The sequence below is a fragment of the Peromyscus eremicus genome, chromosome X (genome assembly GCF_949786415.1).
Source record: "Peromyscus eremicus chromosome X, PerEre_H2_v1, whole genome shotgun sequence".
Taxonomy (NCBI): Eukaryota; Metazoa; Chordata; class Mammalia; order Rodentia; family Cricetidae; genus Peromyscus; species Peromyscus eremicus.
Window position 1 is genome coordinate 42263258 of NC_081439.1, and position 19479 is coordinate 42282736.

Genomic DNA, 19479 nt, shown 5'->3' on the forward strand with positions numbered 1-19479 from the left:
CTCTGTGTAGCCCTGGCTGTCCTGCAACTCAGCTTGCTCTGTAGATCAGGCTGGCCTCAGCCTCAGAGATCTGCCTGCCTCTGCCACCCAAGTGCTGTGATTAAAGGTCTATGCCACCACCATCGGGCTGAGAAATAATACTTCTTAAGATCATAGATTATTATTGATTAATCAAGAAACAGAATTTTTTAAAAGTCACGTGTGCCTGTTGCTCTCATTTGCAAGAGGGTTACCAGATACTTTATTACTATGATGTGCAACCATCAACTTTTTTTTTTTTAACAAGAGACAGTTTCACAGATAGGTTTCATTTTTCAAAAAAGAGGAAGAAACACCATTCTGCGGCCCTATGTGGCTTTGTCAGTTACCTCCTGCCCATTTCCTGGGACTTCCCACTCCTTCTTTAGCACAAACTAGACTTAAGTGAAACAACTCTTTTTCCATGGTCTCAGCTATACAAAGAAGGGAGCAGCTTAGTGTTTGGGTGGTCTCCTCAGTGAGAGGCTTGAGAACTTTGGGGGAAGAGCCTTGAGTGGCTAGTTCTTCTCTGCTGGATCAGTCATCGTGGCGGGGCAGGATCCAAGGAGCAGACTATTTGGTGAAGGTAAGGAAAGCACTGGGTCCTTTGATTCTCTTATCAATTATTCTCCCTTTTCTTCCTACACATTCTTAGCTTTTTATCATCAGCCTACTCTGGTGCCATCAGAAAGGCTTTCCAGCTTATTAAATTAGAGTGACTAGGAACTTGATCAATTATTCAGTGAATCTGGACAGTTCTACAATAAAAATTAGGCTAAACACTTCTTTTCCTGACCTCCTTATGTTGTTTTGGAGATTTTGAATATTTCTAAAATAATGTTTGGGTTTATTTTGTCATTTTTTGTTGTTCTTATTGTTTGTATTTTAGTACTGGCCATTGAACTCCGGGCCCTGCACATGCTAGACAAATACTTTACTATTGTGTTACATTTAAATTTTTATTTTTTGAGAAAGGGGCTCCATTAAAATCTAGCCAGATAGACCAAATAGCGCTTGAACTTTTTAAGCCTCCTGAGTAGTTGGCATTATAGGTTTCAGGCCAACCTTTAAAATGCTATCTCTTTATTTACTTACTTATTTTCTTTGATATAGGGTCTCACTCTGTAGCCCAGACTGACTGTGAACTAGCAGCAATTTACCTCAGCCTCCTGCCTGCTGGGATTTCAGGTGTGATCCACCACACCTGCTGAGGAAAAAGATTTTAATGTACTCGTCGGCAATGATGCTTGAAGCTTTAGTAGGAGCACAGCAGCAAGAGATTTCATGTGTAAAGTCTGCTATATGTATAATACATAACCCAAAGATGTGATTCATGTAGTTAGTTGCTCAAAATAATTCAATGTATGTTTATTTGTTTGTTTGATTGATTTTTGTTTGTTTGTTTTGGAGGTAGGGTTTCATTATGTAGCCCTGACTGAGAACGAACTCTGTAGACTAGTATTGAATTCATGGAAATGTTGGAATTATAGGCATGAGCCACAAGGCATAGGATGATGTGTTCTTTTTCAATATGAAATTTTTGACTGACTTGGTCAAACTCATTTAAAATTTGTTTTAATCAACAAATTTTTAAAAGTTGGAAGCTCAAAGACAATTTTATTAGCGTTTAAAAGAAAAACTCCAGGGCAGGCAAGCTGTAAATCTCAGCAGCTGTCCAGAGGAGGAAGATGAAGAGGGGGGAGAGAAAACCATGACATTTGATTTATGCATGTTCAGAAGCATGTCTAGACCAGAGGTAGAAAAGGAGAGAAGGAAACCTTATGCTTTTCTGAGTAAGCTAGCAGAGCGGGCAGCTTAGCCAAACTGCCTGACTGAGGCTCTGTGACTGCTTCCTTTTAGTTTTTGAGATGGCTTCTTCCTTGCTAACGAAGGCTGGACTGTGACTTGTGTACTTCCTGCTTCACTTTCCAAAGTGCTAGGATTATAGGCAAGTACCAATGAGTTTGATTCTGATAAAAAAAAAATTGTGTGTGTGTGTCTGCACATGCGCACGTTTTGAGACAAAGTCTATTTATGTAGCCTTGGACGACCTAAAGCACACTATGTAGCTCAAGATGTCTACAGATTTACAGCAGTCCTGAGCTTCAGCCTCCGCAGTACTGAGATCGCAAGCCTGCACTACTGTGTTCGGCCTTCAAACGCTTTCTTGTATGTTTTCACTCCTCTTTCACTAGCTACATTGTTTAGAGCCTGCGTTTTAACAAGAAGCCATAACAACGTAAGCAGAATATGCAGGGACACCATTGCTCTTGACCTCAGTTGTGCAGATGACTTCTAGAGAAGGAAAAAGAAATCAGAGTACATTCCCATTGAATTTCAGTCTCGATTCAGTTCAGCAGGGTTGTGACAGTGTTGTTTTGTGTGGCAAGACATACTAAAAATGAATATGGTTTTATAGTGATATTGCTTTTTAAACTGTTATCTGGATGATTTAAGGGAAGTTTTCTTTTTGGTACTAAAGATGAGGAATGCATTCGTGAGTGGACTTAGTTCTAATTGTTTTTAGACCTCAAACATCCTTTCTTTAGTGCACATCTGTCTATACTTAAATACAGACTTGGTTTGGTCGGACTGTTCATACTGACACTGTTTTTTTTTTTTGTTTTGTTTTTCAAGACAGGGTTTTTCTGTGTAGCTTTGCGCCTTTTCCTGGAACTCACTTGGTAGCCCAGGCTGGCCTCGAACTTACAGAGATCCGCCTGCCTCTGCCTCCCGAGTGCTGGGATTAAAGGTGTGCGCCACCACCGCCCGTCATACTGACACTCTTAGAGCATTTGTTACATTAGCCTGTCTGACCCAGTTGTTTCTGAGCTTGAGAAGCTTGTTGTTGGTATAAACAGTATTTGAAATCTGTCTTAAACATCCATACCACAATGAGAATTATGTTTTGTTTGGTTTTATGTGATAGGGCCTCATTTAGTTTAGACTGGCCTTGAAACCCCTAAGTAGTTGAGATTGGTCTTGAACTCCTGATATTCCTGCCTGTACCTTTCAAGTGCTGACATGAGAGGCAAGTACTACCACGCTCAGATATCTTGTTTTTTAAAAACGAAAAAAATCTATTATGACGTGAATGTCTAATAGATTTATAGTATTCTCCAGAACTACAAAAACTTCTCAAGCTCAAAAACAATGATTTCTTTCTATTCTTTTGAGATAATACAATCAGCACCCATAACTCCATAAAGTACATCTGTTTGGTGTATTATTTTGCCATGTTTATTTTCCATCTCTCTCTGTCTCTGTTCCTTTTTCTGACACTTTTTGAGAGTACTTTGTTGGACTCATTAAACATCACATTCCTAAGTTTTTAGCATATGCTTCCTAAGAATATGAGCATCCCTTTACATGATGATAATATAATTATGACACCAAAACTGTCAGATCAAACCAAGGGCAGTGGCTCATGTCTGTAATGCCAGAATGTGGGTGTTGACTACCATCGACCTATGCAGATCTGTCTTCGAGGCTTGGGATCTGAGGACCTGAAAGAGCTTTGTGGACTGCATACAGTCTAATGCTGCCGACAACCTTTCTTCAGTTTCAATGTACTTTTGTACACAGATGCAAAAAAGAAAGCACTGATCCAAGGAAGGCTATTTGAGTTCAGAAAAACATGATCAGATAGACATGTAAATAAACGCTAGTAAGCACATACTAGATATTGACAGAGCAGCCCTTTCCCAGAACTTTCCCAGGACAGACCAATTTAAACACAATTGCCTGGCACGTACTAAGATTATATCTGGGAAAACACAAAAGCAAGGCAGAAGGCCATATCCAGATTCAGGGCACACTGACCGACCAGATTGGCTTCTGTAGCTATGTTCTGACATCCAACAAGAATGAACATGTCTTATAAATTGAATGTAAATGTTTGTTGCAGGAGGCACGAAATCATGTCCAAGAAAACAATCCAGGGAACAGAATGCACCTGAGGTAAAAGGCGCTCTGCCTTTTTTCCCCCGGAGTCTCTCTCATAGTTCCCCAAGGCATCGTTCACCATGGGTCACTCTTTTGACCATGTTCTGACAGTGGGCAGCTGAGTCAGGACAGCCTACATGAGATCAAGGCTAGCCTGATGTATGTAGGGAGTCTCAGGATGATCCATGGTACAGAATGAGATCTAGTATCAAAAAAGAAAAGGAAGGAAGCTTGAATTTATAACCTAGAAAAGTTGTTCCTTATTTTGAAAATCTCTTTTACATAAGATATATTTAAAATATTTTTGAAAAGTGGTCATAAGGTTTGATTTCCAATATATGAGATGGTAAGAAGGAATATAAAGAAACAGAAAAATTATTAAAAATATATTTACTAATACTTCTGCACCAAATTTTACATATTCTGAAATGCAGAATTTTATAATCAGGTAAAGCCCTTGAATGTAGCTACTACCTTTGAACATAAGAATCCAGGGAGCATCCAAACAGAAATTATTTACTGATTTAGTCAAATTAATATGGAAAAAGAAGATTTTTGATTTGTTCCTTTAGTTTTGACAGATAATTTTCCCATGTAGCCCAGGCTGGCTTTGAACTTGTGGTGGTCCTGCAGCCTCAGCATCTTGAGTGCTGGAAATACAGGCACGTACCATTACACCCAGTATGAAACCCTGTCTTAAGAAAATATGTTGCAGAAGAATAGTTAATCACAAATGTTGTTTTGTAACAGGAATTGAAATATGAATGAGTCAGGGAAATGCAAGTTAAGACTGAATTGAGAATCCATCTAACACCTGTCAGAAAGGCTATCATCAAAAAAAAAAAAAAAGCAAATGCTGGTAAGAATGTTGGGAAAGATGAGCCCTTCTGTGCTTCTGGTGGGATGGTAAACCTGTGAATCCATTGTGGAAGCCGGTGTGAAGGTACTTCAAATAACTAAAACTAGAAGTCAAGTGTATTGGCTCATACTTGTAATCCCAGAACTTGGAAGTCCAAGGCAGGAGGATCATCACAGGTTCAAGACCCTGTCTTAAGCAAAACAACCAATTTAGGATAAGTATATGACTCTGCTGGACCACTCCTAGGTGGACACTTGAAGGTCTCTAAGGCACAGTAGCACAGGGATACTTCCATATTTGTGTTTCTTGCTCTAGTTTCAATAGTGGACAAGTGGAACCAGCTCAAATGTCCACCAACCAATACTTAGATAAAGAAAATGTAAAGAAGTATGAAATCATGATGTCTGTAGTAAAATCAGCAGTACTTAAAGTGCTTAAGTAAACAAAGTAAGCCAGGAAGAAACACCATATTTTCTCTCATATGTCTAGGTAGGTGTGTGTGTGTGTGTGTGTGTGTGTGTGTGTGTGTGTGTGTGTGTGTATGTGTGTGTGAAATCAAGAAGGACGTCATGATAGGGGAAGAAGAAACCTTAAGAGGGAAGTTTTAGGGGAGAGACAGGGTAATGGGAGAGGAACAGGATCAGCAAAAGGCAGGCAGGAAAGATGGGAGAAGGCAGTAAGGGATGGTGATTAATAAGAACAAAGTATAATGGCACATATGTACAAAAATGTGATAAGGAAACCCATTACTTTTTGTGCTGACTTTAAAAAAACTAATAATAAGGGTTAGGGATATAGTTTAGTAGGTGAAGTCCTTGCTGCACATTTGAATTTGATTTCCAGAATCCACATTAAAAACAAGTGTGGTAATGTGCCTTGTAATCCCAGAGCACGGGAAGCAGAGACCCAGGGCACCCAGCCTATCATACTTGGTGAACTTCAGGTCAGTGGGAGCCATTGTCCCACAGAACAAGATGTTCAGTCCCTGAAGAACGGCATGCAAGCTTCATCTCTACCTTCTGTATGCATGAACACCTTCACCCATGCATTCAACTGCACACATACTAATAATACAAAAAGAAATATGGACGAGTCCAATGAACTACTCAGGATATAATCTAAAATGTATGATTAAGAGATTCATTATTTCTAGCTCTAAAGAACAGAGTTTTTATTTCCTTTATTTGTTTTGTTTTTGATAAGCCTACTTAAATATCCTTGTTTGGCCTGGTACTTGCTATGTAGACTGGCTTAGGCTGGCCTAGAATTTGAAGCACTCCTCCTTGCTCCGCTTCTCCAGTGCTAGCATTATAGATGTGTGCCATTATGTCCAGAAAGAACATATATTTTATTTCACTTAGTTTTTTTTTTTTTAGATTTTTAGGACAGGATCTCATGAAATAAGGTTGGCCTCAACTTCGCTCTATGGCTGAGGTTGCTTTTGAACCTCTGATCCTTCTGCTTCAGCTTCTCCAGTGTTGGGATTACAGGTGTGTGCTATCACTCCTGACTGCTAGCCACAATCTTAAGGCAGTTGTGTAGTGGGTAGCCATTCCAACCTTGATCTGGAAGTTCCAACCCTCATTGAGGCTTTGGTAACTGTCATGCCTACAAGGCAGGGCCAAGAGAGGGCCCTGAAGACCTGAGATCCCTATGTGCTGGCTCTCTGAGTTCCTGGACCCTGGACGCTGGAGGTAGACCGAGCAGAGTTCTCCAGAGAACACCGCCGGACTGCGCTGCGTCTTTCCCAGACCTTGCAACCTACCTATCCCTTCATTTGTAAGTTACGCCACTAAATAAACCTCCCTTTTAACTACGTTGAGTGGCCTTAATAATTTCACCAATACAGTTGGCTTCACTATCAAATGTGAGATAAGGATGAATTGGTTCCTCTGCAGGAAAACTAAAAATCAGTGAAGTGTTTGAGAATTTCAGTGGAAATAGTCTTAAACATTGTTAGCAAGAGAATAAATTTGTTTAAGCTAATTTAAAGGCAATTTAGTCAGTTGTGGTATAGGCCAGCAGCTAGAGAACTTGCTTGGCATGCATGAAGTATGATAGTGCATGCTTCTTTGCTAGCATTGGAGAGGTGGGGGAGGGAAGATCAGAAATTGGCTCAAGATCTTCTAGGAAACAGCAGCCAACATTTTACTTTCTTTCCCCCCCCACCAGATTATACAATACAACGCTGGGTGGTGGTTCCAGCCCACAGGCTCCATTTGTATTTGGCTACTACTGGAGGTGTCCTTTGTACCCATGTTAGTCCAACCTCTTCTGGTGTCTTAGTTTGTCCTTATTGAAAGTATTCTGTAAGAGATGACCTATGTTCTAGCTCACTTCCATCCCAATCTCTCTTTTTGCTATTGCCAGTTACCCCTTTGTTACACACACTTTCAATTATTTATGTTAGTGATTACAGTATTGGTTGGGTTTTATTAACATTCCTTGTAACTCTGGTAAATATCCTGTGATAAGGAAGAGATGAACCTCGAATCCTTTTATAATTTAGGAAGAGAGAGTCTTGGAAATATTAAGTGTTTGAGGTGAGATGTGAAGATTATGGAAGATGGGCCAGGGATAACTGTAGAGCCTAAGCTCTCTGGACAGAAGAATAAAATATCCCTAGGATGGTAGTTGGGATAGATAGAACTGGGACAGTCTCAGAATAGCTAGGGTCTTGGGTCCTGTGGGGAGCAGGCAAAGATGAGGTTAAGTAGACAGACTACACATCATGAGGGTCTGACATATGTAGACGTTTGATTGATGTGTAAACAGTATATTGATAAAGTTAAATTATCTCGTGGAAGGTAGTTGTAAAATCAAGACATATATATTTCTAGGTTACAGTATTAAGACTAGTTAAGGAAAATATTAATAATGTTAGATTCAAAGGTGGAGGATGTTATTTATCAATGAGCATTGGCATACAAAATTTATACTTCATTGCATCTTCCTTCTTTTACTTGGCAAGTGCTGCTGTTATTACCTGAAGTCAGGGATGATGCCATTTTCCTGGAAGAACAAAAGTGCTTGGTATCATAACTGTGTGATAGATATTAACTACCTTCAACTATGCAGCAGAACACTATGTTCTAAACACGAGCTTTGGAGTTCATAAACTTGGCCTTCAATCTTGCCTTCAGTAGACAGTAGTTGTATGACCTTAGGAAGGGCAGTTTTCTTTTTATACAGTTTTTATTAGTGTATACTATATTAATTATATATAGTAATGAGCTCCATTTTGGCATTGTCATACATGTATATTATATATTTTGATGATATCCCCCATAACATTTATGGATTTCCCTGTCACTCCTGCTGATCCTCATCTTTTTCCCCATAAGGCATTTTTATATTCACACCTATCACCTTGTCAGTTTAATCATTTGACAACTATGATAATATTTAATATCTTATATTGTTGAAAGATTAGGAATAATATATAGAAAGCAGCCAAAGTAAAGTTGCTATCATGATGTCCTATCCAATTTACTGTATCTGCATTTTTATTTTCCCCTTCTTTTCCTGTTTTTCCTTTCTATCTTCCTTCCTTCCTTCCTTTTTTTCTTTCTTTTTTCTTTTTGAGACCAGGTCTCTATATTTAGTCCATGTTGGTCCTGAACTCATGATCTCCAGCCTCGATCTCCCAATGCATAGGGTTAGGATATGTCCCACCAAGACCATCTGTGTCCACTTTTGGTTTGTTCGTTATTTTGTATTTTTAAGATAGGATATTACTCTGAAGCACGAGCTAGCCTGAAACTTATCATAACCTAGCCCAGACTGACCTTGAAGCAACCAGTTCTCCTGCTCCAGGCTTCTAAATGCTGGGACTACAGTCATGAGCTACCACAGCCAGAAAGCTGGTGTATAGGAGGAAGCTTGATTAAGGTCAAGGTTAAGCAAGCCACAGCCCAGGACTCTGTTTTTATGAATAGAGTTGAATTGGAAGACAGCCATAACAATTTGTTTGCATGTTGTCTGTGCCTACTTTTCTTCTAGGATGGCAGAGTTGCAACAGACTCTGTATGACCTATAATACCTTAAATATTTACTATCCTTAACAGGCATTTTTAGATGTCCCCTTTGCAAAGTCCTACCCTCTTCAGTTCTTTTTCTTTTTTCTTTGTTTTGCTTTTGTAGTATAGACAGGTTCTCACTACATATGTACTCCTAGATGGCTTAGAATTTGTATGCAAATTTGCTCTTAAACTTGTGATCCTTCTGCCTCTGGTTCCCTAGTGCTGGGATTAGACATGTACTATCATTAGGTCTTCTTTTTGATCCTGTGTTTGTTTTCCTAGGGTATAAGTTAAAAGTATTTCTATATACACAAGTTATAACAAGTTTCATTTTATACACACACACACACACACACACACACACACACACACACACTGACTAGAAGGAAGAATTTATGTTGAAGTTTCTTCAGAAAACCAAGTAAATGATTGAACAAAGTACTGCACTTTAGCCAGTACTTCTAGTTTTTTAATTTGCACATCAGGTTAATTTTGGTATGCCACTGTCTGGTAATGATTAATGCAGGCTAAATTGGCCAAAACATCGCATTAGAAGATGTCCTTGGATGTCTTTTTTTTCACACTTAAGCAGTCATAGATTTAAACACACACACACACACACACACACACACACACACACACACACGCAGAGAGAGAGAGAGAGAGAGAGAGAGAGAGAGAGAGAGAGAGAGAGAGAGATTCTCTAAGATGAGAAACAAAACGTCAAACAAAAACTAAATTCATTAGGTTCAATGCCTCAAATAATATTAAGTATGTCTTTCAGATATAGTGATAGTTTTTTAAAGTTTCAAAGCAATAAAAATTATTAAGAAAAATGCTAGAAAGAAACTGAAACAGTCCCAGGAAGCTCTTCTTTTTCTGTTTTGTGATTTTTAGGATTCTGTGATATATAACACTGTACTCACTCTAGTGGTGCATTAAACTGTGGTTACAAGATGAAATTATTTCTTTTTTAAAATAAAGTGTGCATGTGTGTGCATATCATGGCACTTGTGTGGAGCTCAGAAGATAACTTGCCAAAGTTGTTCCTCACCCTCTACCAAGTCAGTCCAGGGGATCAAACTGAGGTCACCAGGCTTGGCAGCAAATGCCTTTAAACCATCTTCCTAGCCCTGCCCCTTTTTGGACAGCATCTTGCTATGTAGCACAAGTTGGCCTCGAACTCACAGCTATATTCTTGTGTTAGTTTCCAGAGTGCTGGTATTATAGGCGTGGGCCATAAAGTGCCGATCAAATAGATTGTATCTGTGTATTTTTCGTTTGTAATTTTTGTGCAGTGTTAGTCTGCACAGCTTCAGAACTATTTCACAAACCTCTGTGACGTGCTTTCGTGCTTTCTACTGCCCTCTGCTGCCAGTTTTAAGAAAGATCAGATTCTGGGTAAATCCATTAGCCCTCTTCCTAATTTCACGCAACAGTAAAGTTTTAGGGCACTCTAGAGATAATGCAATAATTTACACACAGGCAGCTGAGTGTTTGAAAAGTAAGGAATGTAATTATAAGCTCTGTTTTCTGACTGATTGTGTCTGAGTGCCTGGTGACTTTGGATACCTTTGTTCCAAAGCTGTTCACTTTAATGCCTGAAACTGAAGAGATCTATTTGGTACTTCTGAAACTCCTGCAGTCTTTACAAAAATAATGTGACAGTGTAATGTGGTGAACATTATGGAGTATTATTACACATATCACAAAGTTTCTCAGGCCCCCGGTGTAAATTCCTACTTCCTATATTTGGAGGCTGATTTCGTTATTAACTTTAAGTAACTTACCTCTCTGTGGGAATCTATGTCCGTCTCTCTGTCTCTGTCTTTCCCCCTGTCATTTCTGACATAGTCTCTCAATGTAGCCCCGGTTGGCCTGGATCATGGCACATAGACCAAGCTGGCCTGCTCCTGTCTTTGTCTCTCAAGTGATAGGTCTACAGATATACTTCATCACACTAGGCATTCTGGGTGCACAGGTATTTGTAGTCAGTTGTCCCATCTCTTGTAGGCTCAAGAAGAACTAAGCCCCCCCCCCATTTCAGACAGTGCTAGTGCCATATCTCGATATATCCAGACTCTGAGGTGTTATTTCTATTTTGAAGGCTGGTTTTTACTACGGAACCCAAGCAGGTCTCAAACTCACAGTGCTCTTGCCTTAGTCTCCTAGGTTAACCCTAGTCTGCTAGGGTTAAAGGACTGAGCCACCAGACCTGGCTTCAGCGTTATTTGGGCCTTATCTCTCCATTTGCGCATCTGAGAGGTTTTTGTGTTGTTTGTTGTTTGTTGTTTTTGAGGTAGTATCATGTAGTCCAGGCTGGCTTCATACTTGCTATGTAGCCAAAGTTGGCCTTGAGTTCTTGATCCACCCGCCTTTACCTTCCAGGTGCTAGGAGTCTAGGAGTGCTCCACCATGCTTGCTTCTGGGTCACTCATATGCATTCCCTGTCTCACCTATCTGCATCCCCACTCTTAGCTCCCGCATCAGGTGGAGAATGAATCCAGCACTGTCCTAGCTTGTAGCCTTAACTACAGCCTCTCATCTCACTGAAACTCACCTTGTACTTTAGAGTTAGAATTTACCAAACTCTGAATAATTTTCCTGGCATGTTGGGCTGGGAAACTTTGATCTTAAATGCTTGAGAGCAGAAGTGTTTTGTTAAAGATTTTGAAATATTTGTGTATACATAACAATACGATTTAGGAAAAGGTACCAACTGGGAATACAAAATTCATGTCTCATATATACCTTTGTATATACATACTGACACTGAAGACAACCTTATACAATATTTTTAGTGCACTTGAACTTAGACTATCACATGAGATGAAGAGTGGAATTGTCCATTTGTAGTGTCATGTTGAAGTTCAAAAGCATCCAAACATTGGAGCATTTCAGATTTAAGATTTTTTTTTTGATTAGATGTGCTTCACGTTTTTTGAGGTTAGATGGAATACATTCAGCCTTGTCTGTCTCAATGGATTTCACTGTCTTTATTACCCACTCTTCTCTCCTAGGATTCACTCCCTTTGGTCAGGGGTAAATCTATCCTTAGATACTAGGATGAATTTTCTGCTTCAGCAATTTACTAATCTGCACTTGGCTTCATATACAAGAATGGCATTTTTTTTAAAGCCTATAACACAGGCTGGTTTTATATTTCATGATTTTCCTGCCTTGGCCTCCCATGCTCAGCTAGACTGGTGGTGACCTTATTTACCATAACTAAGACTCCAACTAACCTCTTCACAAATAACAATATTCTAGACCTTCCTCCACTATTGTGAAGGAGTAGAGATTATCAGTAGTTTTCATAAATATTCCCACACCTTGAGAGAAGCCCCTGTCAGATCAGATCGATGAATATGAAGAGTGGGATGATAAACGATGGGAGATTTGGCATCTATCTGATTGGGAACAGGGATAAGAAAGGTGCGCTCTTCAAGAAAAGCTCTTAAGGCTTGGGTTACTCTGGAATATAGTACACCAAACTTGAGAGTGACAAGAGAGACTTACTCACATGTGTTGATATTCTCTCCTATCTACAGTGCCTTCAACCTGCCCACTGTATTTCTAAGTCAGTCCTGTGCTTCCGAGCCCAGTAAAGTTCACTTTTCACAGCCTCTTTTCACCACCACAGTCCAGCTGGACAGGAAGTACCACCTTCTTTTTTTTTTCTTCTGAGTTACTTCTGTAGTTTTTAAATCCTTTTTTTTGTCTTTTGTGGAACTTGGATTAAATCTAGAACTTGGCAATGGCCAGGCAAATAAGTACTATGGCACTGAATCCCTCAGTCCTACTTTAAAAAATGATTTATTTACTTTTTTTCTATGGGTGTGTGTGAATGCCTACATCCATGCATATGTAACACCCATGTGCCTGGTGCCTGAGGGGGCCAGAAGAGAGTGTTGGGTGTTCTGGATGTTGGATGTATTGTATACAAATACACGGATTTCATTAGGACACATACATGCAAAACTATTCTCTGTTTCAATTCACTGACATCTCCCTCCCCCTCCACCTCTTGGTAGTCTCCTTCTCTCCCATACAGGCCACCCTTCTCTTTTCATGACACATGTAATCCATCACCTTCTCTTGCTCCCCCTTCTCGCTTTAGTCATATTTCCCACCTTTTTATGTTCATGCTGTGTGCAAGCAGGAGCATGCACACGTGTGTGTGTGTGTGTGTGTGTGTGTGTAAGTAATTTAAATCTAGATTCTGTATAAAAATGACGTCGTTCTGAGTCTATTTCACTTAGTATAATGATCTTCAGTTCCACTCATTTCCTGTGAGTATCATAATTTCATTCTTTATAACTGAGTAAAATTCTGTTGTATACACACACACACACACACACACACACACACCACATTTTCTTGATCCATTTATCGTTAATGGATATTCAGGTATCTGAGTCTGTATCTTGATTATTGTGAACAGTACAGTATAAATATGGATTTGCAAATGTCTCTGGTATGTTGACATAGGGTTCTTCAGGTGTCTATCTAGGAAGAATGGTATAGTTGAGTCTTATGGTAATTTCATTTTTAGTTTTTGTTTAGGGACCTCTGTATTGAGTGGCTGTACCAGTTCAGATTCTGCATTAATGGCTTTTGCTGTGCCAAAAGGTCTTGACAAAAGCAACTTAAGGGAGAATGGGTGTATTTCGGCTCACAGTTCCAGGTGATAGTGCATCAGGATGGGGAGGTCATGGCAGCAGGAGGAGGAGAGAAGCAGCAGGCAGCTGCTCTCATTTGGCCTGCAGTCAGAATACAGAGAACAGTAGATTTTTAGTGCCCAGCTTGCTCTCCTTTTGAATTTACTCCAAGATCCTAGCCCATGGAACAATAACACCCACAGTTAAAATGTGTCTTCCTATCTCAGTTAACCTAATCTAACCACAGGCACTTTCAAAAGCTAACCTAATTCAGACAAACAAGCATGCTCAGTAGTTTGTCTTTTAAGCAATTCAAGATCCTGGCAAGTTGACAATCAATATTAACCTTCACAGACACACATCAGTAGTATCTAAGGCTTCCTCTTTCTCCAAATCCTTGGGAGTGCTTGTTGTTTGTTATCTTGACGATAGCCATTCTGGCTAGAGTATCAAGGAATCTCAAAGCAGTTTAATTTGCATCTCCCTGATGTCTAAAGGTAAAGGTATTGTCCTTCTTTGGATAACTGTGTGTTCCTTTCACTTGCACATTTATTGATTTGATTATTTGCTGTTTTTATATTTGCTTTCTTTTGAACTTGTTAGGTCTATTGAATAGCAATTGAATGGCAATAATTGGGGAGATAGAAAAAAACCCCAACACATCAATATGCCTATTCTGCTATTTCTTTTGGGAATCTTCGTCCCCTTCTTGCAAATTTGGGCTCATAGTTTCCTAATACGTATGAAACACACTTTTTCAGTCAAGGTTCTTTTAATCACTTCACAGTGTTGCGGATGGTGAAGGCTAACGATGTTTAAAGGGACTAGATTAAGATCTTTATCCTGTGTTTTCAGGTCTTTCTCCCATCAAAGAAAGAATTCTGAGACAGGACAAGATAAGGAATTGAAAACTCATACACTTAAGGGGTGAGTGCAGGCTTCTCAAGCTGGAAAATTCACTGCAATTTTTATTTACTTATTTTTATTTTGGAGTCATGATATCAAACACATGTCATGTCCTTCTACATGACAACTTGGGATTACAGATGGGCACCACCATGCTTGAATTTTATTCTACTTTTTGTTTGCTTGTTTGTTTTGAGACAGGCTCTCTCTGTCAACTTTTATTTTTATTTTTACTTTATACTCTCCCTATGGTCTACAGGCCAGTCACTGCCAAGATTTTCTAAAGTTCATATAGAAATTCAAAAGTCATCAATGAGCTTTTGCCCTGACTCACAATATTCTGAAGCTATATGCAGAATGGCATGTTACAGCCTCGGGGGGTTAGGATGAGGAACTTCATCACTGTTAGGGCCATTGTGGTCATCTTTGTTGCTTGGCTAATTATCCTCTCATGTATTTACATTTGTTTCTTTTCATCTAGATACTAGTTTTATTGAACTGTACTTGGAAAGTATTTTTTTAAGGTAAGCATCACATTTTCTTTTTTATCCTTTTAATTATCCTAAGAATACATGCATTATTACTCACAGATTGGTTGAAAACTTAGCTTTGTATTTTTATGTTGCATAACTTTGCCTACAGAATAATGAACATTTAAACAATTGATGAATTTGATGAATATACTTTGGAAATAATTCTGAAAATATAGATATTTATAACATTATCTTTGAACATATTTTATTTATTCTTTTCTCATATATTACACCTGACCACAGTTTCCCCAAAAGGAACATTTTATTTAGTTGCAAAGCAGCATGAGTGTAAAGCAGGGACTGAATCTGAAAAAACATAATGTTTTGTACTTTTTTAAATGGTCCTTCTTTTTGACTTTTCATTTCCAGTGTCAAATTGACAGGTCTGCTTTAGTAGCCCAGCCCTTGGGATCAAAGACAACCATTTCTCCTCACTGTTGCCTGTTGCTCAAATTCCAGGAATGCCAGTGAGGTCCTTTTTTTAGAAAATGCAGCTGCTGGTTTCTGGCTTGTTCTATCCACCCCAGACTTCAATGACAACTGCTAAGGATGTGGAGGGGGGAGGGAGGGGGAGGGGAAGGCATACTGTCAGGAAAGAATTTTAATAACTAGGGTAGAGGTAAACTTGTCAGTTGAGTGTAGACATTTCTAGGATATATTCTGCAAAGAGAGAGGGATAACAAGAAAAAAGCCAACATGGCCTTAAAAGATGGGGAAACTTTGTTCTTCCATAATGTATCAATCATGAATTCGTTTCAGAATTCTTGTCAATTGTCTCATCAACTTATCAAATATTTTGAGAATCCCTCCTATATCCCAATTGCTATCTAATCCTCCAGAACAAAATGCTATAAAGTGAGCAACATTACAGTTCTTGTTTCAGTAGAATTTGCCACGTATTTCTTCAATCTTTTTCTCATAACACACTAGCCATGTGACTCTCCAGATGGCAGTTTCTCCACTTCCCTTTCTGGGCACACAATGTAACTCTTTTGTCCAACACCCAAGGCCTTGGTAATCAGATTCAGTGCTATTGTAACAGTCCTGTTTCTTCTTAGCCTTTTCTTATGTAGTGACTAGACCACAGTGTCTTCTTATAATTTTATGTTGGCAGCCCCAACTCCTACATACCCTTTACCATTGAGCTGAAATGCCACACACTGTAAGCCACATCCTGTGAGTCCTCCCTTTGCCCTGGACTATGTTAGAGTCCTTTTCTTTATGCTACCTTTGTACCTACCACTGTTATAATCTCCAGTAATATAATATTGGGGCTATTTGTATCCAGTTTATTTTCTTCCATAATAGAAGGATGGGTTATAGCTTTTCAAAAACGAATCTCCAACATATATCATAGGCCTGGTATATATCAGGTACACAGTTAGTGATGGCCTGGTCAGAGAATGAATGAATGAAGTCATCATCCTTCATTTTTGGTATATCAACTGCCAATTAAAATTTTCCAGTCTTCTTGTATCCCACTGTTTCTCATGAATTCTCTTTCCAGAATGTTGTCAGAAGGGTATCTTAGTGGACTTGCCTACTGGAATGACATCCATTGGAACTGTGCATCTTGTAATGAACCGGTGGCTGGGGAACAGGGAGAGGAGACAAGTTCTGTTGCTGCTCTTTCATATTCCTCTGTGGATGAAACACAAGTCCAAAGTCTTTATGTGAGCTGCAAATCCTCTGGCAAGTTCATTTCATCAGTGCATGCGAGAGGGAGTCACCACAACAGAAGCCAGAGAAGAACAGTGCTGCAGACAAATCCCAACCCTGTGTTTGAAAGTCCAACCTTGGCCACAGTTGACATTTGCAGAGATGTGATCAGGGAGACCTATTTGGTTCCATCTTCTTGCAAAAGTATTTGCAAAAATTACAATGACCTACATATTGCAGGGGGACAGGTGATGGCCATTAACTCAGTAATGGCAGATTTTCCCTCAGAGAGCAGCTTTCAAGATGGTCCTTTGCTGAGGTCATCTGAGATTTCTTTGTCCATGGAGGACTCCATTTCCACTCAGCCCACTGAATTTCCCTTCAAACCTATCCAGAGGTGCTCATCCTACTGGAGAATAACCAGCATCAAAGAGAAAAGCAGCCTGCAAATGCAGAAGCCTATTTCAAATGCAGTGCTCAATGAGTACCTGGAGCAGAAGGTCGTGGAGTTATATAAACAATACATTATGGACACTGTGTTTCATGACAGTTCTCCTACCCAGATTCTGGCATCAGAACTCATCATGACAAATGTGGACCAAATTAGTCTTCAAGTATCTAGAGAGAAGAATCTGGACACGTCAAAAGTCAAGGACATAGTTATTAGCCACCTATTGCAGTTGGTATCATCTGAGATCAGCACCCCTAGTCTCCATATTTCTCAGTATAGTAATATAACTCCATAGAGAAGATTCCTGTCAATTCCTCTCATTCCTATCAATCCCAAAGTAATACTGTATTCATTTATTCAGAGAATGTGATGGAGGGAATTATGGAGGGAAATTAAAGACTAGTAAAGGGAAATTTGGAAATCCATATTACTATACATGCTGAAGGAATGCAGGAAGAGCAACCATGAGGAATGGTTTCAAGGGCAGGCAAACAGAAACAGAGCAAAAATAAAAATGGCTGCAGAGGAAGGAAGGTATTACAATTCAGTTACAGGAGTGCTGAAATTGGAAGAGAAGCCAAATCGGGAACAAAAGGAAATAGTATGGCCAAACTAAAAAGCTAACAGGTTTCAGGATTGGGAATTAAACATGTATTTCATATTCTTGTAAATTCCTCTAGGTTGTTTCTTCTAGAAAGAAATGGACTACAAGAAGGTTGTTAAATTTGGGTGGACTGACGTTTTTCCAAGTATAAGCTTGTATCTTTTTTCTCTATTCTGTATCAGTAGGTCATTTAGGTATATTCTTCATAAATATTAAAGGTATACCAAACAAATTGCAATTGTTTTAATTTTTTTTTTTTGCAACAAGGTTCAATGTAGTTCAGATTGACTTTGCAGTCATTGTATAGCCAATGATCTTGAATTCCTTATCTTCTTGCTTCTATCTCACAAGTAAAAAACCCAAATGCTTAAATAAAAATATTCTAGAGCATGAGAAACATAGATGAAATTCAAAATAGAAATTCAGTGTATATAAATAAGTATAGGCATGCACCATCACGTCTGGATGTATTTTTACTTTTGACAATGACTTAAACCCCTTAATTCTATTTAGTAATACAGATAGCATTTTTTCAGAGGAAAACCTTCCACTGTGAACATGAAAGTGTTTTGTTTTATTTTGCTGAGTATAATTTTCATGGTGCTGTAATGTTCAAAAGTAATTAGGAATATTTCCCTCCCCCATTTTCCTTTTTCATATTTTCTTTTGACCTGGAGCCAGAAAAAGGTCTTCTTATGCTCCATATAAAACCTAGGGTTCCATAATATCAAGTTCTGTATATTTGTTTATTAAAACAGTAGCTTCATGTGTGCATTACTCTCTTAATCTTTTATCTAGTTCAGGCGTTGGAAAACTATGATCCATTTGCCAAACCAAACTTTATGATAGTTTTGAACTCTTGTGAGCTAGGGATGGGTTTTCTTTTTCTTTTCTTTCTTTTTTCTTTTCTTCTTCTCCTCCTCCTCCTCCTCCTCATCCTGCTTCTTTTTATGTTGAGGCAAGGTCTTTCTATTATGTAGCTCTGGCTTTCCTGGAACTCACTATGTAGATCAGGCTGGACTCTAATTTACAGAGATCTGTCTGTCTGTGCCTCCCACATGTTAGGATTAAGGGCATATGCCACCACACCAGATCTAGCAAGTTTTTATTATTTTTAATTTTTTTAATACAGTTTAAAAAAAACCAGATGTTTAAATAAAAATATTCTAGAGCATGAGAAACTTAGATAAAATTCAAATTAGAAATTCAATGTATATAAACTAAATTTGATTTATTCATTTATTTTTGGAAGTGCTGGGGATGGGATTCAAGACCTTACTCATGACAGGCAAGTGTACTAACACTGAGATACATCCTGAGCTGCCTACTAAATTGTATTTATTTATTTATAGATTTTTATTTATTTATTTACTTACTTACTTACTTTATATAGTCTGAGGCTCCTTTCACACAAGAATGGCCGAGTTGAACAGACATGGCAGAGACCGTATGGCATGACAAAGTCATGCTCTTACGACTATCTGGCTCTTTACACAGACGTTTGCCTACCCTGTTCAACAACAGTGCTTCGCCCATACTTGATTCAGGTTTGCAGGGAGGCATCTCTCAAAGGATGTTAAGGAGCACGCTTATGGAGAATAGATCTCAGGAAGAACTTCTGTGAGGAAACAAGGGAATCAAATGCAGAGGTTGCCAGAAAGAGTTAGGGTGATTCTTTAAACCAGTTCCAAACTGAAACAAGAGAGCTGACTTTCGTACTCAAGCATCTAGCAGCAAGGTGGTTCAGTGAGGGCAACTTTCAGACCGGAAGTCTATAGTGAGTCTTCATCAGCCAAACTCCAGGCGGCTATGGTGGTAGCC

General features: G+C 39.0%; 1 protein-coding gene across 1 annotated transcript; it reads left to right on the forward strand.

Moving 5' to 3' along the window:
• Window positions 1-268: 268 nt before the first annotated feature.
• On the forward strand, window positions 269-17839 carry Tasl (TLR adaptor interacting with endolysosomal SLC15A4). Its single transcript, XM_059251350.1, has 4 exons — window positions 269-604; window positions 14361-14432; window positions 14893-14935; window positions 16452-17839. Exon 4 carries the CDS (start codon window positions 16453-16455, stop codon window positions 17347-17349), a length of 897 nt encoding a protein of 298 aa, XP_059107333.1. The 5' UTR covers window positions 269-604; window positions 14361-14432; window positions 14893-14935; window position 16452; the 3' UTR covers window positions 17350-17839.
• The last annotated feature ends 1640 nt before the right edge of the window (window positions 17840-19479 follow it).

What these genes read in the sequence shown, in the direction of transcription:
- Tasl (XM_059251350.1), top strand. Translation starts at nt 16,453, where the DNA reads ATGTTGTCAGAAGGGTATCTTAGTGGACTTGCCTACTGGAATGACATC.